A 17,571-nucleotide genomic window follows, 5' to 3' on the forward strand; every position below is an offset into this window, starting at 1 on the left:
TGTGTGTGTCTTTCTGTGTATGTGTGTGTCTGCCTGTCTGTCTAATTGTCTGTGTCTGTCTGTCTGTCTGTCTGCCTGCCTGTGTGTCTGTCTGTCTGTGTGTTTGACTGTCTGTAGGTGTGTGTGTGTGTGTGTGTGTGTTTGTCTGCGTGTCTGTTTGTCTGTTTGTGTGTATGTCTGTCTGTCTGTGTGTCTGAATGTCTGTAGGTGTGTGTGTGTGTGTTTGTCTGCGTGTCTGCCTGCCTGTGTGTCTGTCTGTCTGTTTGTCAAAGAGTCTGTCTGTCAGTGTGTGTCTGTCTGTCTGTGTGCCTGCCTGTGTGTCTGTCTGTCTGTGTGTCTGACTGTCTGTAGGTGTGTGTGTGTGTTTGTCTGTGTAGCTGTGTCTGTCTGTCTGTCAGTGTGTCTGTGTAGCTGTGTGTGTCTGTCTGTCTGTCTGTCTGTGTAGCTGTGTCTGTCTGTTTGTGTCTGTCTGTCTGTATGTGTGTGTTAGTGTGTGTTTGTCTGTCAGTCTGTCAGTCTATGTGTCTGTCTGTCTATGTTTCTGCCTGCCTGTCTGTGCGTGTGTGTCTGTGTAGCTGTGTGTCTGTGTCTGTCATTCTGTGTGTGTCTGTCTGTATTGCTGTCGGTCTGTCTGCGTGTCTGTCTGTCTGTGTAGCTGTGTCTGTCTGTTTGTCTGTCTATGTGTGTGTGTGTGTTTGTCTGCCTGTCTGTCTGTCTATGTGTCTGTCTCTCTGTGTTTCTGTCTAAGTGTCTGTCTGTCTGTCTGTCTGTCTGTTTGTCTGTCAGTGTGTCTGTCTGTCTGTGTAGCTGTGTGTGTCTGTTTGTCAGTGCGTCTGTCTCTTTGTCTTAGTGTCCGTGTCTGTGTAGCTGTGTCTGTCTGTCTGTCTGTCTCACAGAGGACTCAGAGACACTGAGGAACCATAGGACCAAATCCCAAACCCAGGATACAGAGTGTCAGTGAAGGAGGTACAGACGGTGTGGATGAGTGTCATAGAGTCAGAGGAGACTTCATAGAAGGACAGACGTCCATCAGGACAGTCCACATACACTCCTACTCTACCAGAGGAACCACAGGGACAGGAGGTACGTGTGACTATGTTATTGTGTCTGAAGATGTAAAAACCTCTGTTACATCTCAGACTCCAGGACTGATTATTACATCCAAACCAACAATAATAACTGTCTCCTTTCCTTCTGATTCCTCTGTAACTCACTGCTATATAAACATCTCCATTCCTCTCCACCTCCCAGTAACAGTGACCAGTCAGACCAGTACTGCACAGAACCTGATAGTAATCAAATCTGTCCTGATGATCAGGATAAAGCTCCTCCTCCTTCACACGTGTCACCATCCTGTTGTTGTCAGACAGTCTGAGGTTTCTGTGGATGGAGTTTGTGTCGAGGTGAATGTGACAGAAATCTGATGAGACACAAAGAAACAACAGTTGATCATGTGATGCTTCATTCTCTCTGTATCACTGACATGTTCATTCACTCAGAGCTTCATGAGGACACTTTGAATGAACACACACACACACTTACACTTCCTCACACCAGCTTTGATCCTCTGCTCTCCTCCATGGTCCGCCCTGCAGGAGCAAACACAGGCAGTAATTTACACACCTAAAGAGTCCAAAGTGCTGCTCAGAAACCTGATGCCATCTCCATCAAGCTCTCCATGTTTCTACTGGTTTGTCTTCAACAGCTTCACCTTCTTCATCTCCTTCAAAGTGTTCCTCTCTTCATCCTCACTGATTGGTTCCACCTCCTCTGATCTTAACTATACACTATTATATATATGTATATTTACACTATTTGGTCCTTTGCAGTTTAAATAAGTTTGATAGTTGTACATATTTTTATTCTTTTTAGTTTTTGAATGTGGATAATATCACACACTAAATCATAATTCTCCCTTTAGAAATACATTTGTCTTATGAATTCTAATACATTACAATGATAAATAAATGAATAAACAAACCTATTGATTGACTGCATATAGTAATTATTTCAAAAACATAATAAAAAGGAAAATTAAACATAAGACATCAATACATATTCACAGGAGTATAATTTACTAACCTCTCAACACTTCTCTTTAATAAATAATAACAATAATCTTGATAAATTATATTTATGACTTTGTATCTAAAACTTCAACATTCACAACATTCACATAAATGTACATATATATACACTAACACATACAATTACACACCCATATATAAATGATAAATAGAGATTGATAAATGCTTATACACCCATACATATATATCTACACATAAACACACACATGAAAAAAAATAAAATAAAAAGAAACATAGATTTGAACATTAGCTGAACAACTTTACACAAATAATTAACACTAGAAATAATAATTATAAAATACTTTAGTTTAAATATATTTTACTACTTTAACTTTTACAACTAGAATAGACTAAAAAAGAATTAAATGAATAAATGAAGATATATATATATAAATGAATGAATTAAATAAAGAAAAAAGTAAACAAATACTTAAATAAGTCAATAAATAAATAAATAAGTTGATTTCCAAAGGCACCAAATATGACAACACAAAATACTTTTGTTATAATGACAATTTACCGAAAACCTCTTGGGTAATAATAAAATAAAATAAAAAATCAGGACAACTTTGTTTTTTGAAAATAGCCAAACACACATTATAAAAACTTATAGACTCAAAATGGCTCCATCCAGAGAGTTTTGATTATGTTAAACTCAGAAGAAAAAAACAAACTGTTTCCTACAAAACCATGACATTGAAATAATAATAATAATAATAATAATAATAATAATAATAATAATAATAATAATAATAATAATAATAATAATAATAATATTATGAAATATGAAATAAGAATAATGATAAATAATCTGATTTGACTGATCTGGACATGTCATCTACCAGTGGCTGTTAGTGATTGGTAGATGACCGTTGCTATGGATACTATGGACAAATACAGAATGAACTCTCCTCCTTTTACCCACCAGGGTAAAAAAACCAACACACACACACACACACACGCACGCACGCACGCACGCACGCACGCACGCACACACACACACACACACACACACACGCACACACATACACACACACACACACACACACACACACACACACACACACACACACACACACACACACACACACACACACACACACACACACACGTATGTGTGGGTGAATGAATAAGGATGATGTCATGCTGTATGTATGGGAGAAACGTGTTGTGAGTGTGAGTGTGCTAGTGGGCGTGTCATAGAGTGATTGATTGATGGATGATGACACTTTATGTATAACTGAGAGAAACGTGTTGTGAGTGAAAAATGTACCAGGGCGTGTCTTTGAGTGAGTGATCATGTGATAGAAGGATAGCTGTTTGCACACATATATACATACACACATACAGTACATACACAATGTAACACTCCCCAACACTTTACAGTTGTAGCTTGAATAAAAGTCATATATTTAGTTAAAAGGTAATTGAACAAATGATCTTAATAACAGACATGGATAACATTATTTCATATATTGAGGAATCATATATACTGTATAGACTCTGGCCCAGAATGCAGAACAGTGGCTGATCACCTGAGGTTATAAAAACAACCTCACCACCTAAAACGTCTAATCAAAGGTGGGGGGGCTGAACTGTACATGGTACGTGGTCTATAGATTTAACTAGGACTCTTTACAGAGATAATAAAGACATTAATACAATCAAAAATCTGTTCCCTTGTAATCTATATAAATATAAGTAGAGGCATAAATTAACATAACACCTGGTTACATTTCTGTTTTGATCTAATTACTGTTTTATTCTAATGATTTGATTTACTTTTCAGTTCTTTGGGTTATTTTCTTACTTTTTAATTCACTTCTTTAAAAATCTCTGTCAGTTTCAATATTATGTTACAACTGTGTAAAATATTGTCATTTTCCTCTCTTTATGTTGTAAAAATCTCACAACTAAAACCCTTATGTGTATTTATATCCTCAGATAGATGAATAAATATGTAGACATGGATAGAATTAGATAGAAATTATAACTTGAAATATTTAAAAAAATCATAATCAATTTTTTGTCGTTTGTGCTTCAAAAGCTTCCATATAAATTTGATAAAGATTGATAGTAATGTCTGAAAGTCATTTCCTGATTGGTCGCTGTGGGCAGGCAGGACCGTGAATGTATTTTTCCTCACTAAGAAATAAGAATCAATCAATCAATCAGTTAAGGTTCCTGCTGTGGGTTTTCACATTCACATGGAAAGAGAAGTGATATTAAAATAAAATACACACACACTACATAGCAATCATAGACTCACCTCACTATGAGGTTGTATGTAATGAAGAAATTATAAAATCTGTATTGAATAATTCTTACAACACCTTTTGTAATCATGTGATGTTTTATAAGATTGATTTTGATGAACATGTATTTAGTTATTGTTTGTACAGATAAATATAAGTGGCTAATTTCAAGTTTACTGAGTATATTCAATTTAAACACAAATCATGTTTGTATTCTGTTCTGTTCTACTTATAACTTTTTTCTTATATTAAAACATAGTCTAACAGTAAATCCAAATAAATGTAATAAAGTTAAATAAAAGTTTTTGTCCCACTCTACCAATGGTAAACAAAATAGGAATATAACTTTAAAATAAATTAACGAGCTTACATTAAGTAACCTGATATTATAATTTCTAAAAAAAAAAATGTTAATATAACATAATAAAACATAGTCTGAATTAAATATTTTGTCTTATTCATAATTTTATATAGTCACACTGTTAAACAGTGTGAAGAGAGGAAATGTTAGAATGGATTATTATTCATGGTTTCTTTTTGTGTGTAATACTATAATTATATATCTTTATACTCAATAAATCTATTCATAAAATATATTCAGATCAACTTGTTAGCTGTCATTTTCAGGACAAGGACAAACAGTTCCAGAACATCTGATTTCAACTTAATCTAAATCTAAAAACAACACAACCATGTACGTAAACGAAGAGACAAATCAGATATAAACAAGACAATCAGATTAACACTAAAATGTCAGTTTGACCAGAAATGCACAAAGTCTAAATCATTAACAAATAAGAATAAGTATATTTTAAAATTAAACTTAATACATGTTAAACAACTCATGTTCTATATACCTAAATAAATCAAATAAACAGACACCATAGACCCCTAAATGATCAATATTAATGAATAAATCAACAAATCTTAAACATAATTTGTATTGCTTTAAATCACCAGTAAATGACATCTTTAACTAATTACAAGGAGCTGATCATTTGATTTCTAAATGTATAAAAACACTGATAAATCTATGTTTGGGGTCCAGGGAGTGAGCAGACCCTGAGGACCACAGCTGTGTTTTAGATGAGTGTCTGTTCTTCTATTGACTTGTTATGACTTGTTGATTCATTTTCTGTTCATCTGAACACCAGAGTTAGCTCGAAAACTCTAGCAATTATTATTTGTAACATAAGTCTACAGTTTGAAATAGATTTAAAATGTCTTAAAAACATACATATTTCTGTTTTAATAATTGTATGAGTGGGTCAAGTTAACTATTTTATTATTTTATTTTATATTATGCATTGTTGGAATGTCAGTGCTAAATAAATATTTTCATATTTTAAAGGCAGGGTAGGTGTTTTTTTTAAAGCTAGCATGATTTTGAATGTAGCTTACCCCCCTCCCCTCTGTGCTCCGTCTTACTCACATGCATTAGCACCGCTGCTGCAGAAGTGGATCTAAGCTCATCACTTTTATTGTGTAGAAACTACGTCGTCTCATTCAGCAGTAGGTAAACACGAAACTTTATCATTATGTACTGTATGTTAAAAAACGTGACTAAAAACTCTGTTTTAAGTCTGTCACCTATGACACGTTTTGGTTAATAAAAAAACGAACCATCTTTTTTCATTGGTCAACGTTTTTACAGGTGTACAGCTGCTACACATGATGGATTTTCTTTGTTCCTTTTTCAGAGCACATAAGATCTTCATTTCTGTCAGAACATTAAGAAAATTTCAACCAAAAACTTAAAAAATGTTTGTTGAAAAAATCCCCTACCTTTTATTGATTGATTATTTAAAGCATTGATTTATACAATTGCATAGTTTTAATTTTAGTGGTTAGTAACATTCAGAGCTGGAAAATTATTTTAGTTTTCAGTCAATTTACATTTCGGTTCATCCCTAATTTTTTGACTTGATAACTTGTGTCAGAGAAAAGATTAAAATGTAATTTCATAAGATATATTTATATTTTTGTATGAACACAATCCTCACTGATTGGTTCCACCTCCTCTGATCTTCTCTGTCATTCCTTCATCAGCTCCTCATAGTTCTCCATCAGCCTCTCCTCACTCCTCACTACCTTCTTATCTCTGTCCTTCATCCCTCTAACCTGTCCCGGTCCTCCTCCTTTAGTGTCCCACCTCTCACACCTTCATCACATTCCTCTGATACAGCTCTCTGTCACACATGTGATGGGGATTGATTTGAACATGTGATGAGCTGCTGTGATGTGTCTCACCTCAGAGTGTTCAGTCTCTGAGAGAGCAGCTTCACTGCTGAGTCTCCTGGATGGTTGTAGCTCAGGTCCAGCTCTCTCACACCGGAGGAGTTGGAACTCAATGCTGCTGCCAGAGAAGCCCCGCCCACCTCTGTGATGACACAACCTGACAGACTGGATTCAGAAAAACATCCACCACTCAGGAAACAAGTGAGGAGACGAGGAACAGGACAATGTTGATGGAACATGTGATCCACTGACCTGAGAGAGTCCAGTTTACAGTGAGGACTCTTCAGTCCTTCACACAGCAGCTTCACTCCTGAATCCTGCAGCTCATTGTTACTCAGGTCCAGATGTTTCACACTGGAGGACTGAGAGCTGAGGACTGAGGACAGAGCTGCACAGCTTCTCTCTGAGAGACCACAAAAACTCAACCTGATGAAGAATCAGAGAAACCTTACAGATGTTTGTCTGTGAGAGAATTAAAGACGAGGAACAGGCACTGCATGAAAAGTGGGATTTCCGTCAGTTTCCGTCACTGTAAATTACCGTTAACTCTGAGTAAACAGGAAGTTCCAGTCAGCACCAGATAACTGCCAGGAATTGTCGTAAACTCACAGCACAAGATGAGAAAGTCTCCCCCCAGCTTCTTGGACTTGGTAAGGTTTTCACATGTAAATGACCATACTGTGATCTATATAAATGTATATCAGGACTGTCTCCACTGTAAAGACACACAAGTCTCTGAGAGCCAACATGGTTGTATGGAGGTTTAATTCCTCTTTAAAGCAGAATAAAAGTTAAATCCTCTTCAAACTGACCTTGTAAACACTTAATTCCTAATACATTTTATTCTGAATTAAATTTAAATCTGAATTAGGTAAATGTGACTTCCAGTCCGAATTTATAATAATGACCAATTTTAGCGTTAACACAGGATAGACATTCTGTGCGTTTATTTTGTCCTTTTGTGTATTTTTTTTGTAAAATGTATGTTTTTTTGGAGTCATAATATGTACTTGTGTTGCCAATTTGTGTTTTATAAAGTCACTTTTGTGTATTTCTGTTGTGATTTTGCTTGTTTGTTAATACTATGGATTTGCAGTCATTTTTTGTGTTTTTCTTGTCTTTTTGTGTTTTTTTTTGTTTTTGTTTTTTTTGTGAGTTATTTTGTGTATTACTGTTGTCGTTTGGTTCATTTTTGTAGTAGTTTTGTACAGCTTTTGAAGTATTTGCTATGTTTTTCTTGTCTTTTACTGTATTTTCCTGTAATGTGGAATTATTTTTTTTAATACTGTATTCTTGTTTTTGTTTTTTGTTTTTCTGCTATTTTGTACGTTTACTTTGGGGGCCTGATAAAAATAGACCGAGGGATGCATGTGGAAACAACAAAAAGTTTTTACAGTAAATCTGTATGTTTTTCTGTCATTCTGTGTATATTTGTTGTCTTATGTTATGAGAAATTTTGTGCATTTCTGTTGTTCTTTTGTGTATTTTTCCTATAAAATGTATGATTTCTGGAGTTATTGTGTATTTGTGTTGTTTTTTATTTTTGCGTTTTTTTGTTGTAATTTTTCATGAGTTTAAATATTTAAATACCAGTTAAATGTTAAAAGACAGTTAAAAGTGTTAAAAGACTGTTAAATACACACTATTTGCTTGTCTCTTTATTGTTATTGTTGTTTATCTGTGATCCACTGAGTGTTCTGAGTTAGGCTATCTGGGATCAATTGGTTTTGTCTCCGCCCCCACACGTGCTGTTTTCCTCATTCTACTAACGCTCCTGATGGAGGAAACAGACTGAATCACATTTGTGATCATTTCTCCTCTTTTCAGGTATGTTTATAGTCAGAAACACAGCTTATATGTCAGAAATAGGTTACTAACAAATAAAGAGTTTCATGACATTGTAGTTTTGGTATTTGAGTTTGATAAGAGTTAAGTTTTATGAACAGTAGTAAGTTAGCAGACTGTGCCATGTGTAGCGTGTTCTGTTGTTAGCTTCTGTTTCATATGAGCATGTGTTTAAAATGTTTTACTGTTCTATGTATTTTGATTTATACACTTTGATTAGCTTTAGATTAGCTCAATACAACTTTAAGACTAAAATATTTCATGCTTTAAAGAAAAGAGTGAGAAAATGATTAATTGCAGTTAAATATTGTATTTTTTTACCCAACTCAGAGGGAAATAAAAAGTGTTATGAACACATACTAGGGTAAGATTTTAATATAAAATAGTATAAATAAATGTATCTGACACTATTTATTTGTTGTGACAGACTGAGCTCGTCCCATAATTCACCTGTGACTTTGATGTAAACTCTCATTACAAGTCCAGACATGTGTAAAGTGGACACTGGAGTCTTTATATGTAAGTAACTTTAATCTGGAAAATAATCTGTTTTGTTGTTTGTGGTGTTATTATTTTACATATTTATGCCTGTTGCCTTTCTTTTTCCCAGTATCATGTAAGACATACTATGAGACAGTCTGGAAGAACTTCACATTTAGTCATCCAGACCTTTGGACACAAACAGAAGCCATTAAAGGTTCAGCTCACAGCAGACAGAGGAGGAAGAGGGTCAGATTTATTAAAGACAACAGAACAGATGTTACACGGAGCATGTGCACAGAGCAAAGCTTCATCTATTCCTAGTATTTTTGTACATTGTGGTTTATTATGTGACATTTTGGAGGGAAAAACAAAACGGCTGACACACACACACGCATAAAATTTTGTTGTGTTAACAACATAGAACCTAGGTTCCCAAAGTGGGGTACGGTACCCCTAGGGGTACGCAAATTGTCATTTGTAAACTAAAATATAAATGGACCAGTAGTCAGGAGCCTCCATGCATTGCCACAAATGACACATTAAGGCTACCCATGGTTACAGATTATTATTATTGTATATATTATGGTCTCCATCCTTCAGAAGCCTGGAGCTTTCTGCTCTATGTTCAACATTACAGAACAAACTGGAAAATAAGCCCAAATATCAAGCAACCCACCACAAAAGACTGCATTATGGACGACCCCCCAAAAGACCTGCTTCATCTTTTTATGACCCTGAAGCTGCCAAGAGTTCAAGTTTTAGTGTGTGACCCAGACAAAGGGACACAGTGTAAAGTTTGTTTTATTTTTAATAAATAAAGCTCTACTTTCATTATGTTCCTCCTGTGTCTCTTATTCTCAATAAACTGTTATTGTGATGTTCTCACTAAATATTAGCAATAATAATTATTAGTATCATTAATATTATAATTATTATTATTTGTATTATAATAAAAATGGGAGGGGCATATGACCATGCATCCCAACGGTGACCAATGAGTGAGGGACTTTCTGTCCAATCACAGGTGATTTTACTTCTGAACTGTCTGTGGTTTCTTCCAATGGTTGGTTAGTTTCAGTCAGGCAGGCTAGACATTGAAATGCTAATTATAGAAAAACATTCACAGTGGGGGTGGGGGGACTTCTCAGTGAACTGCTGATTACTGCTGATAATCCTGGGCGTTTACAGGAATTATCAGGCTTTCACAGGGTGGATAATCTCAGTTTTCATGCAGTGAGGACAATGTTGATGGAACATGTGATTCCACTGACCTGAGAGAGTCCAGTTTACAGTGAGGACTCTTCAGTCCTTCACACAGCAGCTTCACTCCTGAATCCTGCAGCTCATTGTTACTCAGGTCCAGATGTTTCACACTGGAGGACTGAGAGCTGAGGACTGAGGACAGAGCTGCACAGCTTCTCTCTGAGAGACCACAGAAACTCAGTCTGTGGGAGAAAGACATTCATTTATTAATAATAATCATCATCACATTATTGACAGGATTCAAACCTCTGCCGTACACTTCATCTGCTTTATTACCTCCACCAAGGAGGAAAGATTTCTGCTGCCAGAGGGACTCCTGATCAATGAACTGATTCTGATCAGTTTCAAAGATAAAAAATGTCTATCTCTCATCATCATAATAATTCATATCTGGGTTTGTAATTGATGGATCTGTATAAAATGTGACTCAGTTATATTGGGTGGTTAATCAATGATCCCACTGAGTTTCATCCAGATCAGATCCAGATGATGTATTTCATTGATTTATTTTCTTTTTTTTAAAGTGTGTCCATACATTGTGACCTACTGGATGTTTATTAATGAAATATAAATGTGGTTCCAAGCCTTTAAAGTGTTAATGATCATGGTACCATGATCAGGATCATTGATCATTGATAACTGATCATATCTGTGAAGAGGAGGTTCAGAGCTTGATGGAGGTTTGCACTTTATACTGTTCATTTAGTCGACTAAATTATTTTATCATAGTTTTTGTTGATTAATTTTTTTAAAGTGACAATAACTAAACAATGAATAATTTAATCAAAATACATGTTAACAAAAACTATATCAACTTATATTTATATATTCACTGACTAATAAAAACTAAACTATACACTATTATATATATATGTATATTTACACTATTTGGTCCTCTCGGCTGAAATCCAATCAGAACTCATGTGATCATGTGATCAAACGTATTGATCACATCTAATCTGTCTGTGTTTACAAACATTAATACCATCATATATCAGGTTGATCAACAGCAACTGAATATTTCAAAAATAAACAAACTAATGCTTTATGTTTTAGTCGATTATATCTGTAACAGATTTAGTCAACTAAAATCTTATTTATTACAGTTTTTCTCAAATGGGGGTACGCGTACCCCTAGGGGTACACAACGGTACTGCAGGGGGTACGTGAGAGAGAGAGTGATAAATTTACAAATAAAAACATTAAATATATGGGGATTTTAAAATGTGTAATTTCTGTTAAAAATTATAATAATAAAACTTATTTAATTTCATTTCATTTCATTTTATTGAGCTCCATTAGCTCCTGACTTATTGCAGGAACTATTCTGACTGGGGTCTCCTTCATTTTCATTACAATAATAAATGACAATATTAAATACAAATATTTACAATATTACATAAAAAACAACATAAACACGCACGCACACACAAAACAAACAGTGAAACCAAATAAAAACATATCACATAAAACCAAAAGAACTGTCAGTAGATACTGTATTGAGAGTCGACCCAAAACCTCAAAATAAAACAGTAACAACTGTCAACATGACAACTGTATTTTATAGTCATTGTTCTCACACAGCCCAAAGCTCTTCCTGCTGACTCAGCCAAAAACTTTGTTCCCTCTTGAAAACTCATAAAGTCATTAAAGATCAATCCTAGGAACTTGTATGAACTTGTATAAACTAAGACAGGCCATATATAAAATTATAATTACTTCTCAAGTCATGATTTTTCCTAAAATACATGATCTGTGTTTTATCTTTATTTAGAGTCAGTCTCCATTGTTTACACCATGTATTTAAAATATTTAACATATTATGTAAATTTGCCAGAAAAATAATATCATCAACATACAATAAAAGACTTAAATTACAGTTATTTATACAAATACCCAGATTAGCTTCCATAATTTTATTTACCAGATTATTTATATAAAGGGAAAACAAAGACAACACGTCTCCTTGTTTTACACCAAACGTGGTGGAGAACCAACCAGTTTTTAAACCATTGATCTGCACACATGCAACTGGGGCTTTATAGAGTGATTTGACATCATCATAGAATGTACCAGTAATGTCATAATCCAGTAATCTATACATTAAAGATCCCTGTTGATCCAGTCAAAAACCTTCTGGAAATCAACAAAAAGACAAATGTTGGTTTTCCCTCTTGCAGCCTGGCCCTCAGCACAGATGATAAAACATAAATATGATCAATGCAGGCCCTACATTTTCTAAAGTCATTTTGCTCATCAGCTAGGATGTTATGTGTCTCCAGATGTTCAGTGAGTCTAATGTTAACAATTCCTGAGAACTTTTGTTCAGAAAACTCCAAAAATACAAAACTTTTTATTTTGCAACAATTGCTATACAAAAACTTTGATTATATTAATAAATCACGCAAATATTTAGCAAATCAGTTCAAACACAACAAAGAAAATTCCTTTATAGCAGCAATTTCTGACAATTCAGGTCAAACTTTAAACTTACCTCAGGACATTAATAAGGGTTTTCATGATTATTATCAAAATCTTTACTCATCTAACTTAAACCCGGACCCTGAAGATATTAAAACCTTCATAAATAACTTAAACCTACCACAGCTCACCATAGATCAGAAAACCACCTTTTTCATACATCCCTACAAGAACTAAAAAATGCTTTGGATAGCATGTCGACAGGCAAAGCACCCGGTCCAGATGGGTTCCCTGCTGAATTCCTAAAACATTTCTAATCAATGCTGGCTCCGCTCTTTTTCAGAGTAGTAACAGAGATTAAAAATAAAGGTTACGTAGGAGGCCACATGAATACAGCAAACATTAAATTACTACTTAAACCAGACAAAAACCTCATGTTACCCTCAAGTTACCGTCCCATCTCGCTTATTAACACAGACATAAAAATTATTTCCAAAGCACTCACTTCCAGGTTAGAGAAAGTAGTACAGTCAATTAAAAATAGACACTCCACAGACAATGTTAGAAGACTGTTTAATTTGATCAACATGGCACAGAATTCTAAAAAGACAACAATAATCATGTCACTTGACGCAGAAAAAGCATTCAATAGAGTCAACTGGTCATTCCTCCTTGCTGTCCTTGGCATATTTGGCTTTGGAGAATCATTCATACAATGGATCTCCACCCTATACGCTAAACCTAAGGCCTCAGTAACCACAAACAAAATAACATCCCAAAGCTCACACTGCAGAGGGGAACCAGACAAGGTTGCCCACTCTCACCTTTGCTCTTTGCAATATTCGTTGAACCTCTCGCAGCAGCTGTTCGTCAGAACTCTGTTATTAAAGGAATCCACTCATCCATCTCAGAACACAAAATTAATCTTTATGCAGATGATATTTTACTCTATTTGGAAGAACCCCATCCTCATTAGAAGGAGTATTTAAACTAATAAACAGCTTCTCTAAACTATCAGACTATTCCATTAACTGGTCAAAATCGTCAATCCTCCCTTTTAACAAAAAATTCATGTAATCCATTAAGCCAAAACCCACAATACCCCTCCCCCACAAACAAAATTAAATATCTAGGCTTAAATATATCACCAAACTTAAATGAATTAATTAAACTGAACCTAGATCCACTGCTGGATAAAGTCACAGATGATCTTCGGTTCTTTTGTGCTTTCTCGGATGTGTGTGTGGGGGGCGGTTGCTGCCTCTCGGCTTGGGGTCTCAGGGGCGTCTGGAGGGCTGCTCATCCATGAGGGGGTTGTCTGGGCTCCCTGGCCCCCACTCTTTCTGCTAGCCTGGCTGCATTTTCAGGTCCAGGGCAGTGCTTGGGTTTGCAGTAGTGGTTCTTGCACATACATCGGTCTACGATGCACTGGCATGTCTTAGACTGTGGGATAAAACTCATAATGGGCTTAACTTTAGACACGTTGATCCTAAATACCTGTATTACCACTCACTCCTTCCCTTTGTCCACAGCCACCACCATTATACCTAAGCTTCACACTGGTCACCAGACTGGATTGATTACACAACAACATAAGCACAATATTCACAACTACAACTTCACATCTCACTCTCACTTTAAAATAATCAACTCTTCCCCACACTTTACATTTACTACTTTGAATCTCTCCTCCCTGCTCCCTTCCCCCCACCACCTCCCCCCCACACCCTCACCCAATAAAGTATTTCTTACCCTTCCTTAGGGAGGGCTGGTGATGGTCACAATTATGCAATAAAATAAATTAATTTATTTAATTGCAAAAACAAAACATGTATTGCTGTCTTAAAAAGATATGATTGCACTTCTTGTAGTTTGACCTTTGACAGCCTGTGGTTTTATCATAGATTGGTATTAATTTAAACAATTGCAATGTTTTAATTTTAGTGGTTATGAACATTCAGAGCTAGAAATGCAATGATTTATTTCAGTTTTCAGTCAATAATTCACATTTTGGTTCATCCCTAATTTTTTGACTTGATAACTTGTGTCAGAGAAAATATTAAAATATAATTTCATAAGATATATTTATATTTTTGTATGAACACAATCCTCACTGATTGGTTCCACCTCCTCTGATCTTCTCTGTCATTCTTTCATCAGCTCCTCATAGTTCTCCATCAGCCTCTCCTCACTCCTCACTACCTTCTTGTCTCTGTCCTTCATCCCTCTAACCTGTCCCAGTCCTCCTCCTTTAGTGTCCCACCTCTCACACCTTCATCACATTCCTCTGATACAGCTCTCTGTCACACATGTGATGGGGATTGATGTGAACATGTGATAAGCTGCTGTGATGTGTCTCACCTCAGAGTGTTCAGTCTCTGAGAGAGCAGCTTCACTGCTGAGTCTCCTGGATGGTTGTAGCTCAGGTCCAGCTCTCTCACACTGGAGGAGTTGGAGCTCAAAGCTGCTGCCAGAGAATCCCCGCCCACCTCTGTGATGACACAACCTGACAGACTGGATTCAGAAAAACATCCACAACTCAGGAAACAAGTGAGGAGACTAGGAACAGGACAATGTTAATGGAACATGTGATCCACTGACCTGAGAGAGTCCAGTTTACAGTGAGGACTCTTCAGTCCTTCACACAGCAGCTTCACTCCTGAATCCTGCAGATCATTGTTTCTCAGGTCCAGATGTTTCACACTGGAGGACTGAGAGCTGAGGACTGAGGACAGAGCTGCACAGCTTCTCTCTGAGAGACCACAAAAACTCAACCTGATGAAGAATCAGAGAAACCTTACAGATGTTTGTCTGTGACAGAATTAAAGACATGTTCTAAAGTCACATACTCAACTTTCTTGGAGGCTTTGATCACTGGGAGCAGCTTCAGAAAAGCGTCCTCTGAAGGAGAGAATCTTTTCAGGTCAAAGACATCCAGATTTTCTTGTGATGACAGTAAGATAAAGACCAGAGCTGACCACTGAGCAGGAGACAGTTCCTCTGTGGAGAGACGTCCTGATCTCATGTACTGTTGGATCTCCTCCAGCAGAGAGTGATCATTCACTTCATTCAGACAGTGGAACAGGTTGATGCTTCTCTCTGTGGACAACCTCTTACTCAGCTTCTTCTTGATGTATTTAACTGTTCTCTGATTGGTCTGTGAGTCACTTCCTTTCTGTGTCAGCAGGCCTTGTAGGAGCCTCTGATTGGTCGGCAGTGAAAGACCCAGCAGGAAGCGGAGGAACAAGTCCAAGTGTCCATTTGGACTCCGTAAGGCCTCGTCCACAGCACTCTGGTGGAGAAGGTTAAAGTCAGGCTGACCTCCACTATGGGGAAGGTTCAGTGGTTTATGTTCCAGCAGGTTGACTTTAGAGCTGATGAAGGTCTGATGGACATGAAGAGCAGCCAGAAACTCCTGAAGGCTCAGGTGGATGAAGGTGAACACCTTGTCCTGGTACAGGCTGCTCTCCTCTATGAAGACCTGTGTGAACACTCCTGAGCACACTGAGGCTGCTCTGAGGTCAATGCCACACTCTGTCAGGTCACTCTCATAGAATATCAGCTTTCCTTTCTGCAGCTGCTCAAAAGCCAGTTTTCCCAGAGACTCCATCATCTCCCTGCTCTGTGGACTCCAGTGTTGATCTGTGGCAGCTCCTCCATCAAACTTCACCATCTTGACTTTGTTCTGAAGGACCACATAGTGGCTGTAGATCTGAGTCAGAGTCCTGGGCAGCTCTCCCTTCTCTCTGCTCTTCAACACGTCCTCCAGAACTGTAGCAGTGATCCAGCAGAATAGCGGGATGTGGCACATGATGTGGAGGCTGCGACACGTCCTGATGTGGGACATGATCCTGCTGACCTGCTCCTCATCTGTGGACCTCCTCCTGAAGTACTCCTCCTTCTGAGGATCAGTGAACCCTCTGACCTCTGTCACCATGTCCACACACTCAGGAGGGATCTGATTGGCTGCTGCAGGCCGTGTGGTTATCCAGAGGCGAGCTGATGGAAGCAGTTCTCCTCTGATGAGGTTTATCAGCAGAACCTCCACTGAGGTGGACTCTGAGACATCAGTCAGGGTCTGAGTGCTGAGGAAGTCCAGAGGGAGCCGACACTCATCCAGACCATCCAAGATGAACAAAACCAGGAAGTCCTGGAAACTGCAGATTCCTGCTTCTTTGCTTCCAGAGAAGAAGTGATCAACAAGTCCCACCAAGCTGAAGCTCCTCCCCCTCAGCACGTTCAGCTCTCTGAAGGTCAGTGGGAATGTGTAGTGGACCTCCTGCTGGGTTTTGTCTTCAGCCCAGTCTACAGTGAACTTGTGTGTTAAGAGTGTTTTCCCAATGCCAGCCACGCCCTTTGTCATCACTGTCCTGATTGGTCGAGGTCTTCCAGGAGGAGCTTTAAAGAGCTCTTTTAGTGTGATGGCTCTTTCTGCTGTGTCTGATCTCCTGGATGCTGTTTCTATCTGTATGACCTCATGTTCCTGGTTGACCTCTCCACCCCCTCCCTCTGTGATGTAGAGCTCTGTGAAGATCTCCTTCAGGAGCGTTGGACTTCCTGCTTTAGCCACGCCCTCAGACACACACTGGAACTTCTTCTTCAGCTTAGACTTCAGCTCACGTTTGTATTGAGGATCCTTTGTTCCTGAATGAAAACAAACTTAATGTTAGAGTGGAGAAGTCAGAGCAGATTTGAATATTGGAGATCGAAGTGTGTGATGTTCTCAGTCTGGATGGTTCGTCAGATTAAATGTGACTGATTGAATCATGCTTTGAAAAAGAAAAGCCAGCTTTGTGTCTTTCATGTGATGTTCCTCACAGTGAAGATGTTCACATGCTCTTACTGCTCTGCAGACGCTCAGCCAACTCCTCCTGCTTCATCTTCTTCAGGAAATACAGTGTGATGTTCAGAAAGGCCTCCCTGCTCCTCCTCTGCTCCTCATCTTCACCCTCCATCTGACTCTCTGAGCACTCTGGATC

The 17,571-nt window shown here is 37.4% G+C and overlaps 1 protein-coding gene and 1 long non-coding RNA gene across 2 annotated transcripts; one reads left to right on the top strand and one right to left on the bottom strand.

Moving 5' to 3' along the window:
* Positions 1–786: 786 nt before the first annotated feature.
* LOC114459399 (NACHT, LRR and PYD domains-containing protein 12-like) lies at positions 787–17,486 on the bottom strand. Its single transcript, XM_028441663.1, has 7 exons — positions 17,436–17,486; positions 15,442–17,236; positions 15,194–15,367; positions 10,180–10,353; positions 6,833–7,006; positions 6,610–6,745; positions 787–1,412 (listed from the first exon to the last, which is right to left on the bottom strand). Exons 1-7 carry the CDS (start codon positions 17,470–17,472, stop codon positions 891–893), a joined length of 3,012 nt encoding a protein of 1,003 aa, XP_028297464.1. The 5' UTR covers positions 17,473–17,486; the 3' UTR covers positions 787–890.
* On the top strand, positions 8,342–9,148 carry LOC114459387 (uncharacterized). The gene is made up of 3 exons (XR_003673335.1): positions 8,342–8,407; positions 8,853–8,944; positions 9,036–9,148. It is a non-coding gene; the product is annotated as an uncharacterized LOC114459387 (long non-coding RNA).
* Positions 17,487–17,571: the final 85 nt, after the last annotated feature.

This window comes from Gouania willdenowi, unplaced genomic scaffold (genome assembly GCF_900634775.1).
Source record: "Gouania willdenowi unplaced genomic scaffold, fGouWil2.1 scaffold_309_arrow_ctg1, whole genome shotgun sequence".
In the NCBI taxonomy this organism is placed as follows: domain Eukaryota; kingdom Metazoa; phylum Chordata; class Actinopteri; order Blenniiformes; family Gobiesocidae; genus Gouania; species Gouania willdenowi.